The following is a 26,967-nucleotide window of genomic DNA, read 5'->3' as shown; positions in this document are numbered from 1 at the left end:
CCTAATAGAAAACATTTTGAAGTCAACAATTATATGCTTTTTTGTGCTAAATGATCATTTTTAATACATTTATTATTAGCCTTTGATTATGTAGATTGTCCACCATACAAGTTCCTGTAAATTAACTGTTATTGCTAGAGCTGCTGCTATAAAAATGAATCAACACCTTCTGACCAATACGTTGGAGAATTCAACACCACTGTGGTAGAAGTAGCAGTAAAGACTACTGAATTCCAGTCCTGCTTCCCGCAAAGTAACACTATCCTGTTTCCTTTAAGTTTGATCATCACATTAGCAGATGATCTTCTCCTCTGAAATAATTCCTAATATAATGAGCTTTCCACAAAGAAAACTCAAAGGTTCCATGGCTCTGGGCTGGATGAATAAAAAAAAATCGCTCTGACATCCTCCATCATGGCTGTACGCTCCCTTTGTACTGTTCCCTGAGGATTGTTAGATTAGGGAGAACGAAATGGGAAGATGAAAAGAATCGAGTCTTCCTCCTCTTCCTCCTCCTCATCTCCTGCCTTTAATATTCTGTTCTTCCGGCTCGACATAATGCATAGCACATTCATACGTTCGACTCATGGTGGGCTGGAGAGACGAGGTGAGGAGGTTGAAGATGGATAATGAAAGGGGAAGTCAGAGGCGATAACATTACTGAGATGACTGTTCACCTCCGGGATAATGTTAATGTTATGTGTTTTTTTTTTTTTTCCCCCATTTAATTTTACACACAGACACACACACATTGCTGTGATGGAATGTACAGTTCCACCCACTGCAGCTCTAACAGGCACCTCATACAGGCACACACACATACTCTAAGAGGCGGATAAGTTTCATTTCTTCCGTATTACTGCAGCACTTTCAGAGTGACAGTTATAAATTTATATAACATAGTTGCCTTACATTTCTTTTTACACACACACACACACACACACACACACTCTTACTAGGAGTGCCGTCATGGTGCTGTGTGTAATTAGATAGCAGTTAATCCACTTTCTCTTTGAACGGAGCGGCTAAATTTGATTCTGGGTCCCTCACTGAAATTCAGCAGTCCTCACCTATTTAGAGGATCACTGCATTCAGCGTGTAATGTTTAAAAAGACCGCTTCCTCTCCACTCCATCGCCTCCCGCATTGATTCTGTGCTGCGGACTAAATTTGTGCTGCACATCTTTATGTGGTCCTTCCATACACTGCCAAGAGTTTATCCCATTACCAAAACACACGCGCGCACACACGCACACAATCCATTCAGGATAGATTAGATTTGGTTAGAATGGTTTTAGTAGTTCTGTATCTCCTTGTGTCTGTTATTTCTATATTCTGTATTGCAGTGTATGAGGATATTCATTCATTCTTCCATTTGATCATTTAACAGTTATGTTGCTGAGATTGGTGTGATGTACAGAATGAACACTGATCCCTTGTTACCTTGGTTAGGTCAGCTCAAAGTTAGTTTTGTTGGCTTTGTTGTCAAAATTTGGGAATTTGGAAGTTTTTAAGACTGTCTTGAACATCAGGACTACTTTCAGAGTTCAAAACCACACACATTATTTACATCAGTGGTTCTCAAGGTAGGGTCTGGGGATCTGGGGGTCATCTGAGGTGTAGTTAAAAAAAAAAAAAGTTGTTAGTAGTAGATATGCTTGTGAGATATAATGATTTTTATTTTCCCTACAAGATATTACATTGCCACGATATCCAGTGATGTTTATGCCAATTATATTATATTATCAGACCTGCCAAACCTTATGGATTTTATGCAGGAGCGTGCTAGTACAAGTTATCACTCCAAAATATGCCAACACTCTTTTACCCCCCAGTAAAATGAGAGATGAGCCAATCGACATATGAACCTGGAGCGATGTGAGTAGGTGTTTTAAACTCTGACATGAACTGAAGGTGCCTGGAAGCCCCGCCCCCTTCCCCCCAATCTCACATGCTCTTGATGTGTGTGTTGCCCTCACTTTCTGTAAAGGCAAATGGAAATTAATTTGAGCTCAATTCTCTGAAATATAATTGTTCAATATATGAGCTAACATTAAACAAGTATATATTTAACATTAGTGAACTATATTTATTAGGGATGGCACCATACTATGTTGGCCGAAAACGTCCGAAAACGGTCAAAAACAGCTCTTTGGTGTTTTGGATATTGCACAAGTCTAGTGGGAGAAATCACAGCCCACTATTACTAAAGTCATTATACTTTATTTTCGAGTTTTTCAAATTATTAGACAGTTTTTATTGGTCACTTGAGTTAAATGGGTTTAATCTACATCTCAATAATTCAAAAACAAGAAAGCCTAAATATCAACCTGTCAACTTGAATCTAATGAAATGTGTTCTTTTTCCAAGAAAAAAAAAAAAGCTCTTCAATAAATAGCCAAAACATTATTGTCTACATTAACATAATGAGCCTAATATATGAATAGTGTTGATGTTTCAGTAGTGTTTGTAAAAATAAATCAGATGTAGTCCTTGGGTTTTTTGTAAAGGGGTCCCCGGCTCCAAAAACACGGAGAACCCCAGATCTCCATCACACCAGAGCTTCATTTGCATATTATTTGCATATTCCACTGTGATTGGCCCATTGCTTCTGTCAATCTAGAGGTAGTGTGGCAACTCGGTAGTTTCCGAACTTCAATTAAGGAAACATCTGAACAAATTTCAACCATCTTTTATTTAATTTTGACTTAAGTTTGAGTCGGATTGGCTCAAGACCTCCGATTTGTCAGAGTTGTAATGATCCAATGAAATAATTTTAGCATGGCGGTGCCCATATTGCAGAATATATACAAGAAATAATAGCATGTTGTTAAAGAATTTTAAAGCAGAGTTTCGTGGGAAGAAAAGTTTGAAAGCATACAATATATATTTTTCTTAAAACACACAGCTTTTATCTAAAATCAAATTGTTTTCCCGAAACAAGCAGATGTCATTTGGACTTTGCATTTAGGAGAAGCAGTGAGGAGCTTGTCCTGATTGGGAAGCTTAAGAAAACCTCATTTTTCACAAGAAGTGATTGATTTTATTTGGTAAGAAGGTCAAAGCAAAGTAGAAGAGAAGATCATAAACTCTGATCTCTTAACCTCTTTTCTCTTCATTCTGCCAGTACAGGTTCCTCTAAACCTTCAGGAATGGCTGTAACTAACTACCTTTTTTTTCCCTCCTACTAAAGAAAAACAAAAGAACAACAACAATGCCACAAGATTACAGCCATTAACATGTACACTCAGTAAGCTGCGCTAGCTCTGAGGCAATATTTCTGCAGTTGCTCATTGAGACTTTAATGTTTTATTCAGTGTTGATCAGCATTTCAGGATTTTCAGACAAAAGCAATCAGACAGCAGCACTTGATATTCCTCTCACACCTCACCTGCAAACACAACGGGGCAAACACCTTTCTGTGGCCGTGACTGGGTTTATGGGAGTGTGTGTATGCGCACACAGCCGGTTTGGGCTTTCTGGCATGGATAAAACGCATGCGTGTGTTTTATCGTTTTTGCAAATTCGCACGGCACATGAGCAAATGTCGCATGCTGAAAATTTGTTGTTTTGCAGAATTTAAAAAAAAGGCAACAAACAGAAAAAATTGAAACGTATGAAAATATTGCTGCTTTCTGCTGAAAACCTGTAAAAAGGTTTATTGATGTTTTCATACTGCATTTTGTATATGTCATTTCTCTTTGCTTGGCTTAGTTTAGAGGGCCTGAAAAGCTGAAACTAGCTTCTTAAAAAAACAAACAAACAAAAAAAACAGTGGAAGTAGTAGCATATAATGAAAATAGCATGCTGTGAAGGCATAATTTAGAGGTATGTTTTTTTTTTTTTGATTATCATTGGATTTTTCAGACACTTTATTGGATTTTACAAACACTGCAAATCCAAGCTGACAGATACAGTCTATTCCAGAACTATTGGTACCCTTGGTAGGTTAAAAAAAAAAAAAAGAGTGGCTTTAAGTGGCTTAATTATTGAATTTTTTTTTTTAATTTATTTTCAAAAAAAATATTTCTTTGGTCAAGTTGTTGGCTTCGTGCCCTAGCAAAACGGACATAAGCCAATAGATTCAGTTTGTAAACGGTCTAAATACAAGCTGTCAAAATCTGTGAAGCACACTGTAGAGATGGCAGCTAGCAAAGTTGTAATATTTGAAAAATGGGAGGTTTAGCCAACAGAACTGAGTTAATCAGTGATTATTTCACCACCAGTGTAGGTGGACAGCGATCAGTCAAATGACTGATATTTAACTGAGGTGAGAGAGAGACTGCTGTAGATGATTCTGATACATAGATGTGATTTACTACTATTTTATTATAAACTTATAATATTTAATGAAGTATCACATATTTTCCCTATTAGTATATAAGGATATATTGAATTGGCTAAGATTGGCTAAGTTTAAGATCATTCCAACTGCGATAATATAGCTCACTAGAGTGTTAAGGACTCTTAATATAGTTTATAATGTATGTATAATGAATGCTAATGATTTATAAAATAAAGGATATTATTATTATTATTAAAAAACATGGGATGACTGCTAGATGGACTAACCTGTCAGTCTGTAGGCTAAAAATAAAGGCTGGTATTAATGCATGCATATTGCTCCTAGAAAGTGAGTGTGTGGGTGTTTTTTGTACATATATATATATATATATATATATATATATATGTATATATATATATATATATATATATATATATATATATATATATATATATATATAAATGTGTGTGTATATATATATATGTATATGTATGTGTGTATATATATATATATATATATATATATATATATATATATATATATATATATATATATATATATATATATGTATGTGTGTGTGTATTTTATATATATATGTGTGTGTGTGTGCGCGTGCATATGTATTATTATTATTCATCTTTAAATGTACTTTTCTCCCTTTTCACCTGTGGAGGTAATGGGGGTTTTAAAGTGGTCTAACTTGTGGTTGAGATAAATGCAAAAGAGAAATAACTTAGTTTATATGACTTGGTAACTTACATAGTAGAAAATGTTCTCCTTATCCTCTGTGTGTACATGTCCAGGCCAAAACCCCAGATTTCATCTGCTGATGCTGCAGAGTATTTCCCCTGCTGTGTTCTTCTCACAGACAAAACACTCCTAAGACTACATCAATTTCTAAAATGATTGTCCAACCCAAAACTGTCCTGCTCAGAGCCACGAGCTACAGATATCATTATCTTCTACAGGTTCATTTTCAAAAAACAATCATCTCACTGCCCAGAACTTACTCTTAGGTCTCTCGCGCACACACAAAAAAAAGTGTTAACCGCGGCACTTATCTGGTAAAGGAGGGAGAATAGCCAACCTGTAAATAATGCATGCGCTGTTCCGGCATGTGTCGCAGTTGGCCGTGTCCTGCCCGGTCCGATAGGAGAGACTGGAGGAGATAAAGAGAGAGGACGGGTCATTAGGAAGTCCAGATTAATCATTCCACCCACTTTACCCTTCCTCATTATCAGCGCAAGGTTACTACACACACACACACACACACACACACACACGTGGATGTTGCGTGTCAGCATTCTGTACACATGCTTCTTGCAGAGGTTGTGCAGGACTGTGTGTGTCCTGATAGGTTAAAAAAACTGTAGTAACACTTTTTTTTTTTTTTTTTTTTTTTCCCTCCTCCTCCCCACACCATACTTTTGGAACTTGTCCCAGTGTGAAGCAGGCAGTACATAATGAATTTCAGTAAATAATTTTTGCTCTTGTTTGTATAAACTAAATCTCCTTTCTGGCTGTTGATCACATCTGCATAGATCATTGATTTTGCTCAAGCTCCTACAATTAATCAGCTTCAAACACCCTGCTAGCTGCTGCTTTAACCCTCGCTCATACAGCCTCAATGGAACAGCTTCACATCAGTATTTACATAGTGTCCCAACAGAGACATGCTCAACTATGATCATGTTTTGAGAAAAAACATGAATTAAATTTTTTTTTTCTTTCACGCATCATGCATGCTGTATTTATGCAATCAAGAGCATAATCAAGCAGCCTATTGTTATGGAAACTCTTTAGATGTTTTTGTGTTTTTTGGTTTCTTCGTAATGTGACAAGCTGCGTTTATTTATTTATTTATTTATTTTCTTTCTTATTAACGTCAAGGTAGAGGAGGAAAAAAAGAGGCTGGTGTGTGAATGATTGTAGCTGCTATAGTGTAATTGATATCAGGAGTTAACTTGTCTCACACCTTAAATGTATCTATAAATGGATAAAAAGCATGACTTCTTGTTCAGTAATAAATGAAAAATTATAATTGTTGGCAAATCACTGTGGTGTAAGAGGAATAAAACACTTCCAGCCATGCTAATATAAGAAAATAATCCTCTTCTAGGTGGTAACTTGAACTGTGTTTTGTGTCAGGCTGCACCACACCACCCCGTCTCTGATTAATTTGCTATAACAGCATGCCCCAAGTGTGTTATTCCTCAATTCTAATGGTGACTGTGGAAAGCTGTTTTTGAGCCAGAAACTGATTCCTGGTCCACCTGATATATAAAACCAGACTTTCTTTTTACTGGTATGACTGAAGTGGGAAAGCACCCTTAGTCAATGAATATTTTTACTTAGTTTCAGGAAAGTGATTTTAATTTTTCTATACAATGAATTCATTCCTTTCTCTGTTTTGATCCTTCGTGTAAGCACCGGATTTAAAAATAAATATTGCCATCAGTGTTAAAGTCCTCTACTGTATGTGACCCACTGGGTTTTACACCCTTTACTGTGTGTTGAATTCACTATGTTGATAAATTGACACTGGGAATAAAGGGTCCTAAACTGCACATTTCCTTGTCACTGTACCTTTAACATGGATATAGTTTAATTAAAAAAAAAAAAAAGATTATTGGTATGTAGATAGACCATAATTACATTTTAGAGTAAACCTAGGTACCAAAGGTGTACCACCATAGGGACAAGCAAAGGTACAGTTTAATTCCCCACCCCACCCCCCAGCATCTAAGAAGCAATTTTGGATTAACAGTAGTATTTAACTAAGCATTTTATTTAATGGTACGCATGTGTACCCACATCTCAAAACCTGCAGTGATCCAACCACGCTAATCACTGATTAATGGCTGATCTTTCTCTAATCACCTAAATTTGTTTGCAAAGTGAACACACAAAGATGGGAAAATTGCTCCTTTGTCTAATCGACCAATTTTTTTTTTTTGTCTCAATTTGATTATTTTAGGAAAATGTTATTACATTTCTTCATAGATTTTGAGTTCATGGTTGAACTAATGTTTATTTATTCAATCTTTAAAAAAATGTTATGTATAAACTTTGTCTTATTTTAGATCAACAAAATACTCGTTCTGTTCAAACTACATTATGCTAGGACCAGTTAGCGCCATTCCTGCAAAAGTCTGTAAAATCGTTTCAGTTGCTCATCATATGTTACAACCTGCTATAGCTGTGCTAGCAGAGACATGGTGACCTTTTGACGTTCGAACAGCCTGCAGTGAAGAGCCTGACCTTGAGTTTACAGCAGTCTGATGGAAGAATTGATTTTGCTGGCAAGACATCCACTCTCTTCTATCTTATCTATTCATTCCTCCCTCAGTCTCACTAAATCAGCCTCGCTAAGTGACAGTAATACTATCCGGCTCGTTTTATCTGGGTGTCAGACTCAAGCCAACTTCGCCATTAACGACTTAGTTCACCTGCACCACCTCTCTGCATCCTGCCAACACTGCTCAGAGTTTTAAACTCGAGTGCAGAGGGAAAGCGTCGGCCATGTTGGCTCTGGACTGTGAGTGATGCTGTGTTTGCTGATGCATGGGGTTTTTTCTGAGGCAGGTTTTCAGAGACTAATGGGGACGGTGATGTATAGCGGTGCCAGAGGAGCCCAGGGGAGGGCCACAGTGCCAGTCTGGCACATGGAAGGAGGAGAAAGAGAGTGCTAATTGTACTGACAGGATGACAAGACTTTGCACAGGATGTCATTGGAGTGTGTTATCTTCATCCTGCAACATGTAGGCACGTGGAGGAACACCTATAGGCTCATCCATCTGTACTTCCAGCAGAGAATCTCATTTGCACTCATGAGGGAGAACAGCACTGCGTAGTTTATCATTCCCCAGATTCAATTATCCTGATTCAGCTAATTATCAAGCCCTTCATAAGTTTAATGATACTACAGTGAATAAGGTGGTACTCGGTTGCAGAGCTGTTTGAATTAAAACTCATTGTTCTGTTTTGGTGAATGGTGCTCTGCTGAATTGTTGGCATGATTTGTCACAGTTCACTTTCTGGAAAGGTCTGCTGAAAATGGACTTGACCTCCACATCATTCCTATCAGTGATTTTAGCTATTTTAGCATGAATGATCCTTATTGATATATGGTATAATCAACCTAATGGTAAACATCAATCATCTCTATTGACCTTGTTTTGAACTCCTTTGTGTCTTTCATTCAGTGCCATGGTACAGCAAATGGATCATCACACAAAAGAGCATGAGTAACATAGCAGGCATAATTTTGAGCATTTAGTAATTGAGACTCATACCCCAAGGCCATCTCTTGTTTGTTCAGCACTTGACATTTTACCGACTGTAGAATGAGACCAATGCTCCATGTCTATGCTAGCACTGTCGTTTCTGTACTGCCTGCAAGAAAATAAAATTTGCCCAGGGTGCTAGCGAGGAGACTGAATACATGCAACGACCTCAGAATATACAATGATTGATATAAAATACTACTGTTAGAGCCGGAGTTGAATGGAACTACATTTCAGCTCAACTGATTACTGTTGGACAACAAGATTGACCACATTTTTAACCATTAAACCTCAAATCCTTCAGCATCTACACAATGTCCAAAAGGCATTGTCGTAGAAAATGATTACACACAAAATGACTTGCAAGTTTTTATCGCTTTTACCTCTTTATTCTTTGTGTGTAGCTGCTCAGTTTTTGTCAGCAGTAGTATTATCAAAGAAGCTCCTATATACTTTCTTGCGAACACAACAATTTTTTTTTTCTTTTCTCCAAGAATGCGCTTCAAACCTCAGTTATGGTTTTATAGCTTTTACCTCTGGCTCTGGAAACATTTCACCATCCAAAGTTATAGTACAATATCAATAGTATTATATCGTCATAGGGTATGTTAATGCTCAGGATGAAATGTTTTTAGTGTTTTGCATGTATAGCTGCTCAATGAAGATTTACATTTACCTCATTTGGTTGATGCTTTTATCCAAAGTGACTTACAATTGAGACAGGATACAACTGAGCTAATGGGGGTTAACAGTCTTGCTCAAGGACCCAACAGTGTGGGTGACTTTATGGTGTTGAGATTTGATCTCACAACCCTCTGATCAGTAGCCAAATGTTTTCACCACTGCCCAGTGACTATTTAAATAACTGTAATGACCAGTCAAACAGTTGTCTCTTCCATTGACCACTGAGTCACAGTTGTTTAGTTTTGTTTTGTGTTTCTTCAACAATATCCAGAAATCCATGGTGGGCATGAAATTTCCTTGAGTTGCAGGAGTCATTGTTATGGCAAAGAACTGATGTCTCCCTAAGTTATAGACCAGCAGCATTTTAATGTATGCCTCCTGAACAGCAGAGCAGGTTTAGACAGTATCAGCTTGTGGTTTTACTTGTTTCATGTTAGACTGCTTGGTGCACGGAGGACAGATTGTCTTTTGGGTACATAAAGAAATAGTGTTTAATCACTCTCTTGGTTGTCTGCCAGTGTAAAAGTGTCCACTTTAATCCCTGTAGCATTAAAACATGTGCTTGTATGTATCTGTCTATGTGGGTGGCCCAGGTAGCTTTACACTCACATAACCTCACACACTCTCAAATGATAGATGTTATCTTTTAATAGCACCTCTCTCCTCTAAAGTATGTGCAAGCAGCCCTTGAAAAGAGCTAATTTCTCTCTTAAGACCCTACCATCCTGCAGTTCTTGTCTGTGATCACTTAATTGCTACGTCATGCCCAGTTGGCAAGCTGCATGCTAAATATGCCGTGGCATATTTTACTTATGTCACTGAGGGCAAATCAGGCATTTCACCCACCAATTGCTCAATCTTCTGATTGTAGCGATAACGAGATTAGGCCATTATACATGCAAATAAGCATGATTTCAACTTATGAAGATTGAGGAGACAGACAGAGCAATTTATTTATTTATTTTTCCATTACTTGGATGAACACAAGTGAGAAGCTGATTAATATGCCACTAGTGTATTTTAAATGCAATTTTAAAGCCAAATTTGCTGAGGTGAATTGCAATGACATTTTCAGTCTTTCAGTGGAAGATTAGTTTGCTGATATATTTCCTGAATTAGCATCTGCTGTTCTGCTAATTTCAGTCTCACTGTCAGGTAAGTCTCACTGCGTTTCCCCTGCCTATCATTGGGAACAGTGTGACTGACCTTTGGAAGAAAAGTGTACAATTTTTTGGCTTTCATTTGCCTTGGTTCTGACCAGAGTCATAGTAGCTCAATGGTGCAAACTGATTGTGAGTTTGCAGGCTTGATGTTTGTGACCCTGCAGCTTGGGGGCCACAAGTAATACTATTATCACACGTGGGCCCGTGAGCAAGACTGTTCTTAGCCCCAGCCTGGGAGGAATGACATGAAATTTCTACAGCAATACAATGGACAATAAAAGTAAAGACTGTAAAATGATCTTCCCTGAAGTACTTTGCTGTATAATGTAGTTTTTATGTCTTACCCTTCTCTGAGAGCCTCTCCTTTCTCCAGCTCCTGAATGACTCCCAGCAGGACTTTGATGGTTTCCTGACTGGAGCTGATCATGTTCTCCATGGCTTGCAACTGTGCTTTTACATCCTTATCCTGATTCACAGGCACTATCTGCTTGCAAGCCTCGCTATCCACCTGTAGATTCCCTGTGCCTTGTACTGTTCCTGTCCCAGCCTCACATGAGGGTGGTAGAACAGCAGCAGGTGCAGCAGCAACTGATGCCGCTGCTGCTTCCTCCATTGCCTGTATGGGCCGAGCAGAGATCATTCCAGCATGGCACTGCACTTGTGTGGTGCAGCCAGTCCTCGGCAGTGTCTGTGATTGCAGGCCATTTAGCTGCAGGACCTTTTTGCGCTTGCTGCGTGCCGTCGGGCTCTCCAGACACTCCACCTGCGTTAAGGAGTTCCAGGCTATGGGGCTTGTCACTTTGGAGCTAGAGTTTGGCAGTGTACTGCCATCTCTGTCCTCAGAATTTATTATTTGCCATTTTCCTGAGCGGTCCAATGACTCTGAGTCCCTTTGGAAGCTCTTTCGATGTTTGCTCTTCACCGTACAGATCTGGTAATTTGATTGGTCCTCTGAGGGACAGGGCAGCAGTGTCCTGTCTGTACATTCTGCAGCATGTGAGTGGTGCTCTATGGTGGCTATGCACTCATTAGTGTGCATCAAAGCTTTGGTCTTTTGTACGGCGTGAGATGATGTCTCTTCCCTTCCCCCCTCAGCCGCTTTGGCCCTCTTAACATCAATAACAAATCCATTATCCTGGTCCTTATAGCTCTCCGCTGTAGCCGCATGTTTCACACTTTGACCCTTTTTCCTCTCCAGTGGGAAAGTCTGGTAGCGCTTCCTCAGGTCCGGAGAGGTCTGCACTCCAGTGCTTTTTGTCACATTGGGTATGGATCTGCGGGCTGGAACGGTCATGTACTTGCGATATGCCACTTTATATGAGACGGGCTTCGCTCCCTGTGCCGCAGCTGCTTGCTCACTCTGGGCCTCACAGATGTCCTTGAAGCGTACCTGCAAGGCTTTGTTGCGCTTGCGAACCTGCCGACTCCCATCCGGCGGTCTTTTCACCTCCAGGGCCATAGAGGGTGCTGCCTCAGAGTCTGATTCAGAGTTGGTGAGCATGCATTTACCAACCTCTTTGCTCACCATGGTTCCTGCCAAAGATAAACACAGAGAACAGAAATTAAACTTGGGGGAATTGAAAATTCTCAGATTCTTTCAATTAGCAGCTCAGTCCTGTCTGCTTGAGTTCTTCCCTCTTCCTTCCTTTTTATTCCACTCGTCTTGCCTGCGTTAATATCAAGGACAGCAATCTCAGAAGTGTTGTCATAGCCTGTGACTTGTTTCTCATTGACTTTTAATGGGATCTCTTAATCCTTCTCCCCAGTTGAAGCCCTCACATATTTAGAGAATAATGAGTTGTCCTGCTGCAGCTGAACCCCTCTAACATGAGAGAGACAAGTTGCTCAGTGATAAATAATTCTCGCCATGACCTATTTTTCCTGTGCTAATCTCATTCGGATTAAATATCAGTTAAATATCCTCTTTATGACCGAGAATGTAAATGAATTTAAATAAATGAGAGACATAAAGGGATATTTGACTGCTCAGCATTGCACAAAAGTTGAAGCAGTTACTAATATACTCTTATTCACTTGAAGACAAGTTCCTTACACTCTTTGGTGCCATGGACAGAGATTATGTACGTTAACTTTTACTCACTCATTCACTGAAGGCTGTGAGGAAGGGATAGAGGGTGAGATGGATGTGGGAAGAGAAAGACAAGGCCTTTGTGCTTTCATCCCTCCTGTTTTATTAGATTAGTTTCATCCACTGATAGCATTAACAGCTTGTAGGTCGAAGCCCAGACAGGCAGGAGCCACACACACATACATACACAAAACCATGAACTCGCCTAGGTACCAAAATAGATTGGTAGAGTACCTGAACTGGACTTGTAGAAGCAAGATCAGCCAAGATAAAATTTAACATGAAGTGAAATTTTGCATTAACTTTGAATCTCTTTAAACCTTTTTAATTTACTGTTCTCCTCATTCCAACAAATTCATTTTAAAATCATGCAGTGCTTGCTAATGAGCTGCAGAGTTCAGCCAGGTGTGTAAGAGTGGGGAACACAGTAAAATATGCAGAACAGGGGTACTTCAGGGCCATGATTGTAAAACACTACTCTTGAACAAGTGGCACATATTTGTGCAAGTAGGGAAAGTGCTTTGCTAGAGTGGTCATCGTTACGCTAGTGGTTATTGCCTTTTCCATTAATGCAAGAACACCAAGCCTTTGAGCAGCAGCAAGCTGAAAAGCTGAAAAAAGCCTGGCTTTGCTTAATTATTTATTTATTATCATTACTGAAATTATTATGGGGCAGAATGGAATGGAATGTGGTCTGGTAAGTGGAGGCTTTGGGCTAATCTTTAATCTGGCTCTGTGGGTGGGAATGATTCCTAGATGTTCTCACACTTCTGAACTAATCAGACTGATTTCATGCACAGATTGCAGCTTTATTAAGCTTTATAGACTTAATTTATTGTAACGAACAAAACTTTGGTGTTGTAGTTCTAGTTTGCTTTGTACCACATTGAGAGACAACTTGATAAGTTACAGTGGAGATCATGAAAGTGACCATCATTAAGTCCAACATGAAAAAAGTGCTTAAATTAAAAATGTTTGATCAGCCATTCCATTAATCAGCTTTATACTGGCTGCAACATTATTACTCATGAAGTAGTGCAAGGTTAAAAGGTTTTATAATTTAGGCAATGATATGACCAAAAAATATGCAGTGTGACCAAAGAGAAATGTTAATATCAACCTATTGTTCATAAAGGTATGGTGAAATTAAAAATTGATAGGGATGTCATCATCATATTCAAAATCTCAGTGACATTGCTGCTGCATATGATTAGAAAAAATATATTAGTGTTTTTTTTTGTGTGCTGGGTTTTTCACTAGCTCTTTACTCAAGACTGCCATTGTCAAGTCCAAGATAATTCTTAGTAATGTAGTAACGTCTTGAGACCAGACTTGAGTTAAAGATCTTACTTTTCTACTGTAAAAATTATCACTTATATGTTTTTGTGTTTGAGAAAATGACAGTTTTTGCAAGCTCAGAATAAAATAGCATGATATTGCTTTGGATGATACTTGTATCCATTGGTTCTGTTTGTATCATTACACTCAGCAATGAACAGCAATGCTAGCTCCACTCTGAGTACAGTTCCTGTTGGTACTGTTGAGCAGACACCAAAACACGTACAGATGCAACCTTGATCTCTGGTTTGGTAAAGTATAGAAAATGCAAAGTTCCTGTTTTGTGGTGGCAAAAGTTAAAACACTCTGTGCTACCAAAAAAAAGGGTTTTTCCTGTTTCTGGTACTTTCTCAGCTCAGATCTCTGTTTAAGGCAAAGTACAAGAACAAGCTTTTCCATTTATCTACCTGACAGTGGTAAGTGAATCCACCTGCCTTGTTCTTTCCTAACACACATAATGCTAAATCCATTGCCCAGTGAGTCAAAGATTCATACCACATGCATTTTCTCCCTGCTTTCCCCTCTGTTCTTATTTCATCTATCCTTTACTGCCAGATAAGTGTACTGGCTTAAAAAGCAGATCATTTCTGATCTAAGCATCTCAGCACAGTCTCTGACACACTTCCCACTGCTGTCTCATGCTCTCTCTCTCCTATTGCATATTCACATCTTGTTCTCTCCCCATAAATTGTTCCTTTCCAAACCAAAAAGATCACATGCTACCCTTCTTTAAATGGAAACAATAGTCAGCTTCTACAGTAGATTGAATCTTCTTGATGATTAATGTTGGAGAGTTCTCATTTTATTGCTCATGCCTCTTTTATATCCTGTCTCTCTCCACCAGAGTTCACTGGGCCTGTCTATAGATCTTACTGGTGGTACAGAGCCAGTGGAGTAGACTCTAGACGAGATGGGTTTCTTCCTTTGCATGGTGATGTAAGATGAGACACTTACTTGAGGCCAGTTCATGATGATTAGTACATAAATGTGTTGCAGCCTGGGAAAAAAATAATACAAAAAAAAATACCCCAAGCATGAAAATGGACAACACTGCATTTATAGATTTAATTCCACACAGGAGCATCTTGGACATTTTGACAGTTGGTATCTTATTACAAAATGAACCGTCTGGGCTTATGTCCATTTTGCTATGGCACGTAGCTATCCAACAACTTGATCACTGTGTGAGGAAACCACAGTTAGCTAGTTATATTTTAGATATTATTAAGCAGACTGACTGTTTTTACGACCGCATTTGTTAACCTGGCTCCTAACCCAGCGTGATCTTTGCAGAAAGATAGCCAAGGCAAGGGTAAAAAGTAAATAGAATGTGTGTCATTTTGTTGAAGCATATTCTTAAAGTTGAAGTGTCAGAATATGTTATTGGCTGTTTTTTTTTTTTGGGGGGCTGTTTCTAGAATGCAGCCAAAGCACATTTTCCCAAACCACCCCACAACAGAATTTGCCCAGTGAAAAGCAGGTTGTGTGGAGTCCTTAAACTGAGGAATGACCTCACTCTGCACATCTGTTGCGGAAAAGCCCTCATTCCAAAATCCTTTCCTATCCTAAGCCGTATTTTCATTGAGCAAGTCATCCTGCCATGCTGCTTCTGAAAAATGAAAGTATAGTCTGAGGTCTGGACATTGCAGAAGCAGCACTAATCCTGCTTTAGCTCTGGCCTTTGCTGTGTTTATCTATTTCAATCTGGTGGTCCTCTTCTTTAACTCTGATTAGTATGGCTTTCAAGACTGCCATGCAGGCTAATAATGTGAATATTTTTTTAAGGAGTGATGGATGAGTGGATGGCTTTGATGTTTGTTTGGTAGCTTGTATGTTTATGCAATATTAAAGCCACAGTAGGAAAGTAGATTTTAAATTATTTACACAATACTGTAGGGAGGGAGGCGGTGTTTGTGTGTGTGGGTGTTGGACAGAGTAATAGTGATTGCTTTGGCCATCAGTGGAGCGTTCTCTGAGGCATTAGCGTGTCAGTTAATCGCTCTCTAATACTGGGAGATGCCTGGGTCCTTCTTAAACGTGTGCTTTAGCTTCTTGGTCCTTCACTGATTGCACACATTACAGACTGGACACTTGAGAAGCATGCTGCTCACTACTCGCAGATGACGTTTTGTTCTTTCTCTTTCCTTCCATTAAAGGTAATCCGTCGATACGCCCTTCTTTTGAGGAGGAATTCTTTTGTGTGCAGAGTAGAGATTGGAGACTTTTTCTCTCAGGCTGACCCCTATAGACCCCATCACACCAGAGCATCATGCGTGATTAGCGATGCTTTCACAAACACATTGTGTGTCTCTTATTTGGTGCATGCACTAGGCTTTGCTAGGTTGGAAGCAGAATGCTGGAAAATAAGAGGGGAAGGATAATAGTGGGATATTTTGTGTGTGTGTATGTGCGTGGCATGGGTTAGACTTTGCATGCTCTGCCTGAGATTCAGTGCAGAATGTTAAAGCGTGTCACATGGCCAGGGGCAATATGCAATGCCGTCTCATTTGAGTCATTGTGGAATAGAATTGAAACACACCAGGGAGCTGTATGTGCTCTTTTAGTATGCACTCGTCCACACGCACACGCACTCTTGTATAAGGTGGGAAGTATTATTTCAGCTGAAATATCCTGCTGGGATGTTTTTCAGGGATTTAACAGCATATTTTCATAATAAATCAGTCAGAAAAAAGGTCTTAATGGATCAGTTAGGGTGTTATCAAATGTCTTCTTGCTTAACTGGTCACCATCTGTCAAAGTCAGGAGGGCGTGGTAGACTGTCACACACACTGTCTCTCTCTGTCTCTAGCATTCATGAGCGAAGGAGATCTGATTAGTAACGGGGACGAGGGTCGACCACATTTTTCCCCAGTTTTTCCCCATCACTTCATCTCTCACTTTTTTTCCTCTGGGTATCCCTATCATTCTTGCTCGTCTCTTTTTGTTTATCTGAGTAGGCCTCATTGTTGCTCTCTCTCGTCTCCCACTGTCTCTGATTCTCAGCTGTGTGGAAGTGAAATGAAATGTGTAGCAGGAGCGGCCCCCTGCAGTGTGCCTACTCCAAAATGCAGCCATTTCATCCCCCTAACGAGAATGAAGCACAGATGAGCAGAGATAATGAGGGAGGAGATGATGGTGATAAGTGAGACGTGCGCTAATGAAAGACAGAGCAGTGTGTGGATCGACGGAATGAAAGGTAGAAAGAGAGATGTATGATGGTCCAGGTGTGGTGTTTGTGGAGGAAAGCAGTCTAAAGAGCCAGGACCCCAACTGCAGTATGATTAAACAAGTTCACTAAGAAGCACTGCACTGTTGCACCTCAGAATAAGCTGTTTACTCTTACACATGTTGATGAAGCAAACTGAGATATTCAGTATTGTGTGTAAGTCTGATATAAAGCCTTTATGTGATGAGTGCAGGTGATAGGATAGATACTGCCTGTGGGTTTCGTTAAGTTGTCACTTAGCAGAAAAGAGGCTAGTCTGGGATTGATTGGATTTGGAGTTGACTGAGTCAAGATGGAAATACCCTTCAGTTAAAGGCACGCTGAGCTCCTGAGTAGCACAGAAGTCAAAGATTTCTCTCAGGCTCAGGACAACATACTGGCATTGATCTCTCTTATTAACACCAGCATGATGTAGAGTGAAACAAGTGATTCCTCAATCCCCAACTTAATCGCCACGTCATCTCCTCATGTCATCTCCTAAATTCATCTCCTCACGTCATCTCCTCATATCATCTCTTAAATTCATCTCCTCACTTCCTCTCCTGTTCCATAATTCATTCACTCATTCATTCTTTCTTTCTTTCTTTCTTAGAAAGGTATCTGTATCCATCCATCCATTCTTCTGTTTTTCTTTCCTTTTTCTTTCTTTTGTCCTTTCTTTCTTTCAGAGAGATAGCTCCATCCATCTATGATGTTCCAGAATGTTGGTTTGTTGATTTTGTCCTCTAGGATGCACTAAACTGTACAGTCCTGTAAAATATATATACATACACACACACACATAGTGCTATGCAAAAGTTTGGGCCCCCCTGGTCAGTTACTGTGAATAGTTACGTGAGTAGAAGATAAACTGATCTCCAAAAGGCATAATGTTAAAGGTGAAACATTCTTTTCAATATTTTTATCAAGTTTAATGAATTATTTTTTGTTTTGTACATTTTTAGAGTAAAAAAAAAGGGAAAAAAGTTTGGGCAGCCCAAGAGATTTGTGCTCTCAGATAACATTTAAGGTCTCAGACCTTAATTAGCTCATTAGAGCTATGGATTGTTCAGTCATTGTTAGGAATGGCCAGCTGATGCAAATTTCAGAAAGTCATCAGAAGAAAATCTTTCCTGCATCCTCACCACAAAATTCAGCATCGGAGGTTTGCAAATGAACATCTAAAGAAGTCTGATGCATTTTGGAAACAAGTCCTGTGGACTGATGAATTAAAAATAGAACTTTTTGTCCACGATGAGCAAAGGTATGTTTGGAGAAAAAAGGCACAGAATTTCATGAAAAGAACACCTCTCCGACTGTTAAGCACAGGGTGGATCAATCATGCTTTGGGCTTGTGGATCAATCATGCTTTGGCATGGCCTCTGTAATAGGATAATGATCCTAAACACACCTCAAAATCCACAACCTACCTCAAGAGGCATATGCTGAAGGTTTTGGCATGGCCTTGTGATCTCTGTGACTTTAACTGTGGCATAGTTGTTGGTGCCAGATGGGCTGGTTTGAGTATTTCATAAACTGCTGACCTCCTGGGATTTTCACACACAGCAGTCTCTAGAGTTTACACAGAGTGGTGGGAAAACCCAAAAACAGTGAGAGAGCTACAGTTGTACAGGTGGAAACACCTTGTTGATGAGAGAGGTCAGAGGAAAATGGCCAGATTGGTTATAAGAGCACCTTAGCATGCACAAAACATCGAACCTTGAGGTGGATAGCCTACACACTGGGTTCCACTCCTGTGAGCTAAGAACAGGAATCTGAGGTTATCATGGGCTCAGGCTTACCCAAACTGGACAGTTAAAGATCACCTGGTCTTTTTCTTTTTCAGTCTTCGACTGTCCGGTTTCGGCAAGAATGTGCCCATGATAGCCTCACGTTCTTGTTCTTAGCTGACAGGAGTGGAACCCGATGTTGTCTTCTGCTGTCACAGCCCATCCAAATCAAGGTTTGATGTGCATTCTGAGATGCTTTTCTGCTCACCACGGTTGTAAAGTGTGCTTTTTTTGAGTTACTCTAGACATCCTGTCAGAACAGTCTGGTCATTCTCCTCTGATCTCCTCTGATCTCTCTCATCAACAAGGTTTTTCAGCCTGCAGATCCTCCACTCACGTGGTGTTTTTTTTTTTTTTTTTTTTGCACCATTTTGAGTAGAGAGACTGTTGTGTAAAAATCCCAGGAGGTCAGCAGTTTCTGAAATACTTAAACCAACCCATCTGGTACTAACAACCATGCCATGGATAAAGTCACAGAGATCACACTTTTTCCCCATTCTGATGTTTGATGTGAACATTAACTGAAGCTCTTGGCCTGTATCTGCATGATATTTATACATTGTTCCGCTGCCACATGATTGACTGATTGGATAGCTGCATAAATGAGCAGGTGTACAACAACGCTTACTGTTTTTGCTCTTTTCCATCTACATGAGCTCAGACATCCAGGATTGCTGTCATTCTGATCATCAGGGGAGAAAATAAAACCAGATGAACCTGGAAGGCCTTTGCCTGTATTTCATTTCAAATCCAATGTTCTGCATGTCAGAGACGAATCCACGCATCCTATGACTTTATGGCTTGATTGGACATCACAGGTACTGTGTGATACAAATCCTGGCAGCACAATGTTACCTGATCCATGCCAGACATGTTTTCCTGAGGGCAGACCTTCATATGTGTGTCTACACACACACACACACACACACACTGCAGAATGATTAGGTCTCAGGTGTGCTTGGGATCTCTTTAGTATGCAATATACATCTCTGTCTCTCTTTAAGACTGTCAGAGTGCAGGCGGAGAAAAAGGCTCTTAATAAATAAACCCATTACCACATGAAAGCCAACATCTGGCCGGGGTGAACACATCGGTGGTGGGCGACGCCTGTGTGTGTGTCTGTCTCGGTGCATGCGTGGGCGAGTGAGAGAGTCCTCAGCGTGGGGGCTGGAGAGGTTTCCTGCTCTTTTTTCACTGATCATAGTTTCACTTCATGTGGGCTGCTTCCTACGTGCCACAAAGTGTCGTGCTCTCTCCTGTGAAACGATGATCTCTGTAATATGCGACTAATATATATATGTGTATATATATATATATATATATATATATATATATATATATATATATATATATATATATATATATATGTATATATATAGATTTTATATATATACATATATATACATATATATATATATATATATATATATATATATATATATATATATATATATATAATTTTAACCACTTTCTCCTTTTCTGATTTTTATTTTCCCTGATTTTCCCTTCTCCTGCCTTGCTGGCTGTGTCTCCGGGGAGGACGTTATCTGGATTATGAGGTTAGAGGTCGCTATGGTGGAAGAGACGTGTGATGGATGCAGTCCACTGTGAATGAAGGACAGTCAGTTTTTGAAGGGGAAGAAAAGATAAACCCTCTATTTCTCTCTGTCTTGTATACAAGTGCACTTTATTATACTTGTTTGTCCATGTATATGTATGAAATGTTTTGTGTTCTGATATGGAAGAAGCTGTGTGTGTGTTCAGAGGACATTAGACACGATAGATTTGTTGCTTTGCTCCTTGAGTGCACTCCGTGCTTCATGGCAGTGCATTAATCTAGATTACTCTTCAATTAAAGAGTCTTCATCCAGACTGCATGCGCACACACACACACACACATGCATATAAACATCCCCGGCATACATAGGCTAGAGGTGTGCTCTGATTGGTGCAGTATGCATCTCTTGTTAACTAGTTATTCTTTTTTTTTGTGCTGTTAGGAATATCAGCATTGCTGGGAATGTATGTGAACTGCATTTAAATGAATTCCTGCCGTGTTGACTGAAAAGCTGCAGTGCTTTTTCACTTAAGAGCATCGATAATCCTTCCCAAAAACAGGTATATACTCATAAAGCAGGCATTCCTCCAGTCACAGGCTTTCATACTGTCATTCTCTCATGATCGTGATCACGCTCCCCATGGTCACGTTCTCTGTTTTTCGATGCACTTTTTTCATTCTCATGCTCTTTTTAACCCTGTTTCATCCCCATCGGAAAATAAAAAGCAACACTCGCCTCTCAGCTGGTATCTCTGATTTCAGAGACGTCACAAATAACTAAACTGCTTTAAGCAAACTTTAAAAACGATTATTACCTGGTAGAAACAGCACCCTGAGAAGTCCTTCTATCAGAGCAGTGTGTATATGATTTGAGAAGATAGAAATAGACTCAGTGATGCACATGAAAGATGAGAATTAAACTCACCTCCAGATGCGGGTCAGTGAAGGAGCTGAGGCAGAGAGCGCCGCTCTGGCCAGCGCATGTCCCCTCTCTCTCTCTCTCTCTCTCTCCCTCCCTCTCTCTCTCTCTCTTGCTCTAACTCTTTCAGTGCAGCAGGCTTCGGACAGATGGAGCACAAGAGGAGACAAGAAAGGGCAGACGAACGCATGGGAGAGACGTAAGAGGGGCTGCCATGCTGCGAGTCGCGCAGAGGACGCACGTCGCTCGTTTGTCACTTCATTTCCACCCTTACACATCCACAAAGACAGAGATTCCAAACACAGAATAGTCTTCGACTCCAGTCTGATATGCCGTTGTGCCTGTGTGAGCCGTAGTCACTCACACTCACACACACACACCCCCACAGTCGCACTCATGCACATTCGCAAAAGGGACAGGATGCAGCGCAGAAGTCCGGCTCTTAGCGACGGCATGTGCAAGGGATTCATCTTGTGGCTGCAACGCCGCACTCTCTGAGAGGCTGTGTGTGTGCGTGCGTGTATGTGTGTCTTTGAGAGAGAGAGAGAGAGAGAGAGAGAGAGAGAGAGAGGGAGGGTGGGGGGTGTTTGAGCGAGCAGGAGAGGAGGAGGAGGAGGAGGAGGAGGAGGGTGGGAGGATAGTTCCTTGTGCGTGTGTTTTCAGAGTGGAGGGCTTTGTCGACAAAGTCCAGCTTGTTGTGCCTTGGCTATAAAACTTTAATCCAGGACATGATTGAGTATTATGTTTCCTTCTATTATAAGGAGCAGTTTCAAGAAAATTTGGATAGCTGTATGTTTATTAAAAGAAGTCACAAAGTAACTGGAATACACAATCATTACATCATTACACGTGATAAATTTTAGTTGGAACGTGAGGAATAAAACACTTGTGCTGTTAAAATAATCCATGACGGGGTAGTGTGATACAACCTGACCTGAAGCGCTACCACTCCGTTGTGGATTATTTTCCTATAAAAGCAGGTTCCCAAGTGTTTTAATACCACTTTAATACCACAGCGAATTACCAACGATTACACTTTTTTAAATTTATTAATGAACAACACATTGTGGCTTTTAACCATTACATTTCATTTACACTCACAATATACCACTGACCAGCCTCTTTTTTTTTTCTTTCTCTTAAAGTTATTAAGAAACTAAATAAATAAATTAGTAACTGTTACAAAGTGCTGACACTGGAGACTCCTTCCATAAATGTGCCTCACCATATCAACAGTTACACATTTCTCTTTGTTAAATTACAGCACATCTTTAATGTTTATTATTAGCCTTATAATGTAAAGTGTTCACCATACAAGATTTGTTGCTATAGAAATGATAAATTATTAGAACGAGTGCATTAATATCAACCTGTCATTGGAAACACTGTCAGAGCTACTTTTTTAGAAGATGTACTAACACTTCCTGATCAATCAGATACACTTGTATTGAGGTTATACGTACACACATCTGGGAAGATTATGGCATATTTAAGTGAGGGCGGATTATATGAATTTTATAAGTATAAAGACACTCCAGAGAGCACTTTTCTATTGTGTCCTACCAAAACCAGACCAAAACCAAATATTAGCCAAGTTTTAAAACTCAGAACAAAAAATGTAGACGACATTTAAAAGGACTTGGGGTTTAAGCTAAGTTACTATGTTCCTAGCAAACTCAGAAATGTTAGAAAATGTTATGTTTGTGCTATTATTAAAAAAAAAAAATTAAGTTCTAAATATCACTCTATATAAGCCATCCATAAAAAGTTAGCTATTTAAAAATCATGTCTTTAGCAGTACTTTAATGCAGTTTCCTTTTTTTTTGTTTACTGGCCATCATTTTCACTACCACCATTCAGGTTCTCTTGAACAAAATTTACATATAAACAGGTGGATAAACACTCCACTGCAGACACTTGCCTCTGCCTTTCTCTGTTTCCTGCCTCTGCTTGCCCACACACAAACACACACATCAGCACAATCTGCAGGCTTAGCATTCCTGTTCATCTGTTTAACACTTAGCTAAAGTAGAAGTGGAAATGATTTGTGTTGAGTATGGATAAAGTTTGTGTGTGTGAATGTGAGTATGCGTTTTCCGTGTGCATGTGGTGATGCTGCTGACGAGAAGCGAGAGATTCTGCTGAGAGCAGCCTGTCAGCAAACTGCTGCTTTTCACCACTGACAGTTTAACACTGATTTATTACCACATGTTTTTATACTGCTATAACACTGCTTCCTATAACAACTGGTATCCGTTGCTTTATTCTCAGGTAGTTTATACCTTAAGTGCTGTTTGGATGGGATAAAGTTTTCATACTTGTGTTTAAGTGATGCAGCTGGAGGACGTCTGTAGTAATTATGATTGACTTGCACGGATAATTGATGTCTGTATAAATAACAGAGATGGGACACATGGTTGTCACTAAAAATTTCTTGCATATTACATATAACTAATTTTAATATATACTGATTGTTTTGTCCTTTATTATAAGTGCTTGTTGTAGGACTGTCATAACATGTACAGTATATGAGTTTGCTAGGAACAGAGTAACTTAGCTTAAACCCCAACTCCTTTTAAATGTCATCTACATTTTTTGTTCTGAGTTTTAAAACTTGGCTAATACTTGGTTTTGGTCTGGTTTTGGTAGGACACAACAGAAAAGTGCTCTCTTGAGTGTCTTTATACTTATAAAATTCATATAATCCGCCCTCACTTAAATATGCCATAATCTTCCCAGATGTGTGCACGTGCAGTCTATGAAAATAAAAAATTTTATAAATTACTGACGTGACGGATTCGAACGGGATTAAAATCCCGGAGATACTCTGGTAATAATTACATTACACAAAACTAGTCCAATTCAAATAGAGCTTTAGTCTGCGAATGTGTCTTTGCTACCAATTGTGCTAGTTGGTTTAGTTCAAGAAGAATTTAAAGGGTGAGTGCCCCATAGAAATTAAAAGGATACCTTGGCAAAAAAAAATTTGCACAACTTTCCCCTTGGACATAGCTACTTTAGAGCTAGAAGACTAGCTATGTTACAGCTGCCGATTTAAAATAAATAAATTTAAAAAAAAAAATAAATAATGTAAAAAAAAAAAATAACTTTGGAACAATAATGTTGTGAGCATCGTGTCAGCTATTTTACAGAATATTTATTTCATTTTTGCTTGTTTGTTTGTTTACTCTTCTCAGAATCTGTGCTTCTGCAAAAGAGCTAGCAAGCCTTACTTTTATTCTAACTTTTCTTCTTGCTTCTTCCTTATTCTTCCTGACCCAGCTATAAAGTTCAGCTTCAGTAACAGCTAAGTACTCCAGTTGTGTATGTGTTGGTGTTTGTTTATTTATTAATTGATTTTTATACATTGGAACCGAGGAATTTCATTAATCATGATTCTTCTCCTGACTTTTGTCCAATATTGGCTTCAGTCCTTGTTAATTTACAGCAGTTTGCCATAATGTTCCTGGCTCCTGGTATAGCCTGCATATTCCAAACAGTGACCTCAGACTTTCTCTGAAAATTTCTCCCAAGTCCGCTCCTACTTACTCAAACTTCTGCTGTAACACATTGTTCTTTGCAGGTATTCAAAGTTCTGTTTCTTCTGGGGAAAAATGCAGGTTACAAAATTGTAGTGCTTTATGCAAAAGACTATTGTTGCCACTCTTAAAAGTTTTGTGTGGTGTGTAGATGTACAGTAGCTTTGTGCAGTTATAATGCTTTTCTTCCTTTTAGCCTTCAAGAACATATAATGCCAGGTACTTTTTTCCCCGAAGCGTGGGAGCATCACAAAAATCTCCCAAAATTGTGATGCTTTGACGTCTGTTTTTTCCATTTAGGGCATGTGTGTGTTTGTCATTTTGTGCATCTTTTTTCTTGGCAAGTCGTGTTACTCAACACAGACGCACAGCCTGCTGTGTACGCAAGCTGAGTGTAGTCTATCAGTCTCCACATCGAAAGTGCAGCGTAACCACGTCACCAGTCTCCCAGAGCTATCACTACACTGAGCTCATGGTGGCCTAAAGCCAATATTTACTTCCATCTCGGATGCTCTTTACTTGTGTATGCATGTGCGAGAGGTAAACCTGCCAAATGCTGTTTAGATTTTCATTGCTGTTTGCACATCCTATTTAAGGGAATACTTCAGAGTGACACACCAGAAGATGCGTTCGCCCTATGACCAAGAGTTTGAGAGTTCCAATCCCAATGATACTTTCTAATGGAAGAAAAGGAATACTGAGTGTTTTTTTTTTTCCTGATTTCTATGAACTGTATCTGTATCACAAGTGTGGAGGTTTGAGAAAAACCTGTCTAATGTTGCTGCAGCTTAGTGGATGAAAAAGTGGCTTTTGTCCAGAATTAGGATTTTCTGTCTGTCATACTTTGATAAGTTTACTTCAAGAAAACACAATATACATTTCAGCAAAAAGACAGAAATGTTTTTTATTTAGATTCTGTAATTTCCTAGGCTTTCTGCAAAGATCAAATGAGTTAAATAGCGAACCTGTTTAACAAACGTGTGTATAATCAGTCTGCCTAGTTTGCTAATAATTATTATTTACATATTCAGTTACATGCGGAATGACATCGTGAAATGCTCGGAATCTTGAAATGCTCAGACTCTTTAAGCGCCTGAAATCTTTAAATGCTGGACATCTTTTACTGCTTGAAATCCTTAAATGCAGAATGGAATCTTCAAATGCTTGGAATCTTGCGGAATGGACTCTTGAAATGCCTGGAATCTTTAAATCCGGGGTGGAATTTTGAAATGCTTGGATCCTTTAATGCTTGGAATCATTAAATGTGGAGAGGAATCTTAAATGCTCAGAGTCTTGAAATGCTCAGACTCTTGAACTGCTTGGAATAGTTAGATGCTGAGTGGAATATTTAAATGCTCAGAATTTTGAAGAAACCGAAGGAAAAAAGCATAACAGGAAACATTTACTCCAAATGCATACCTGAAATCTGGGGGCAGCTTGTTAACTCTTAAGGTTTATAACATGAACTATTTAACATCAGTTTAAATCTACAGTGAAGGAAATAATACATTAAAAGTGTAATAACCTAAACTGGTTATTATTATTAATTTTTTTTTTATTAAAAAAAAAATATTATTACAATAATATTATTATTATTATTAAAATAATTCATATTCGAAAGGATGAATTATGCAGATTTATAGTTTAATTTTTACAGTTATTTTTTGTCTAAACATTTCAGGACAGTGTTTTGAGGGGGAAAAAATAGCAAAATGATTATAGAGGAAGTTCAGGAACTGTCCGTATACTTTCACTTTAAATTTAGAGTAAATGGGTTTTTATAGTAGAGGGAAATGTGAGAGTTCTTGTTTATGGTAATCACACACACACACACACACACTACAGATGCTGTAGGTGGAGTTGAAGTTTTACAACACTGGAGTATTTGTGTCTTATTTATTTGGCCAGGCCTGAGCATTGTGTTAGTGATTCTCATTTTCTGGCATATCTTGCAGGGAGTCTCACACTCGGTCTTAGAGAATGAGTTTACTTTTACAGAGGTTACACCAGAACAGTTTAAATAATAAATTAGACACCCAGTGAATTATGAATCGTTGTGTGCTTAAACAGCGATTTAACTGATCATAGGGATATTCCAGTTTCTCACTGTAA

At 39.1% G+C, this 26,967-nt stretch overlaps 2 protein-coding genes across 4 annotated transcripts in view; one reads left to right on the top strand and one right to left on the bottom strand.

Annotated features, from left to right (window-relative positions):
- Positions 1–21,896, bottom strand: part of LOC113527713 (inhibitory synaptic factor 2A) — a 39,021-nt gene extending 17,125 nt beyond the window's left edge. The window contains exons 1-3 of one of the 2 annotated variants that reach the window (XM_026915793.3): positions 21,323–21,896; positions 10,762–11,950; positions 5,372–5,443 (exon numbers count right to left, since the gene is read on the bottom strand). In XM_026915793.3, coding sequence (XP_026771594.3) covers positions 5,372–5,443; positions 10,762–11,945 — 1,256 coding nt within the window. In that variant the 5' untranslated portion in view covers positions 11,946–11,950; positions 21,323–21,896. Of the gene's footprint in view, positions 1–5,371; positions 5,444–10,761; positions 13,278–21,322 lie in introns of those variants that run through there. The other variant, XM_053238673.1, reaches the window with a different exon arrangement.
- Positions 1–26,967, top strand: part of dock1 (dedicator of cytokinesis 1) — a 258,880-nt gene that overhangs the window by 138,029 nt on the left and 93,884 nt on the right. The window lies entirely within an intron of this gene.

This window comes from Pangasianodon hypophthalmus, chromosome 12, assembly GCF_027358585.1.
Source record: "Pangasianodon hypophthalmus isolate fPanHyp1 chromosome 12, fPanHyp1.pri, whole genome shotgun sequence".
Lineage (NCBI taxonomy): Eukaryota > Metazoa > Chordata > Actinopteri > Siluriformes > Pangasiidae > Pangasianodon > Pangasianodon hypophthalmus.
This window is presented reverse-complemented; position numbering and strand designations above follow the sequence as displayed.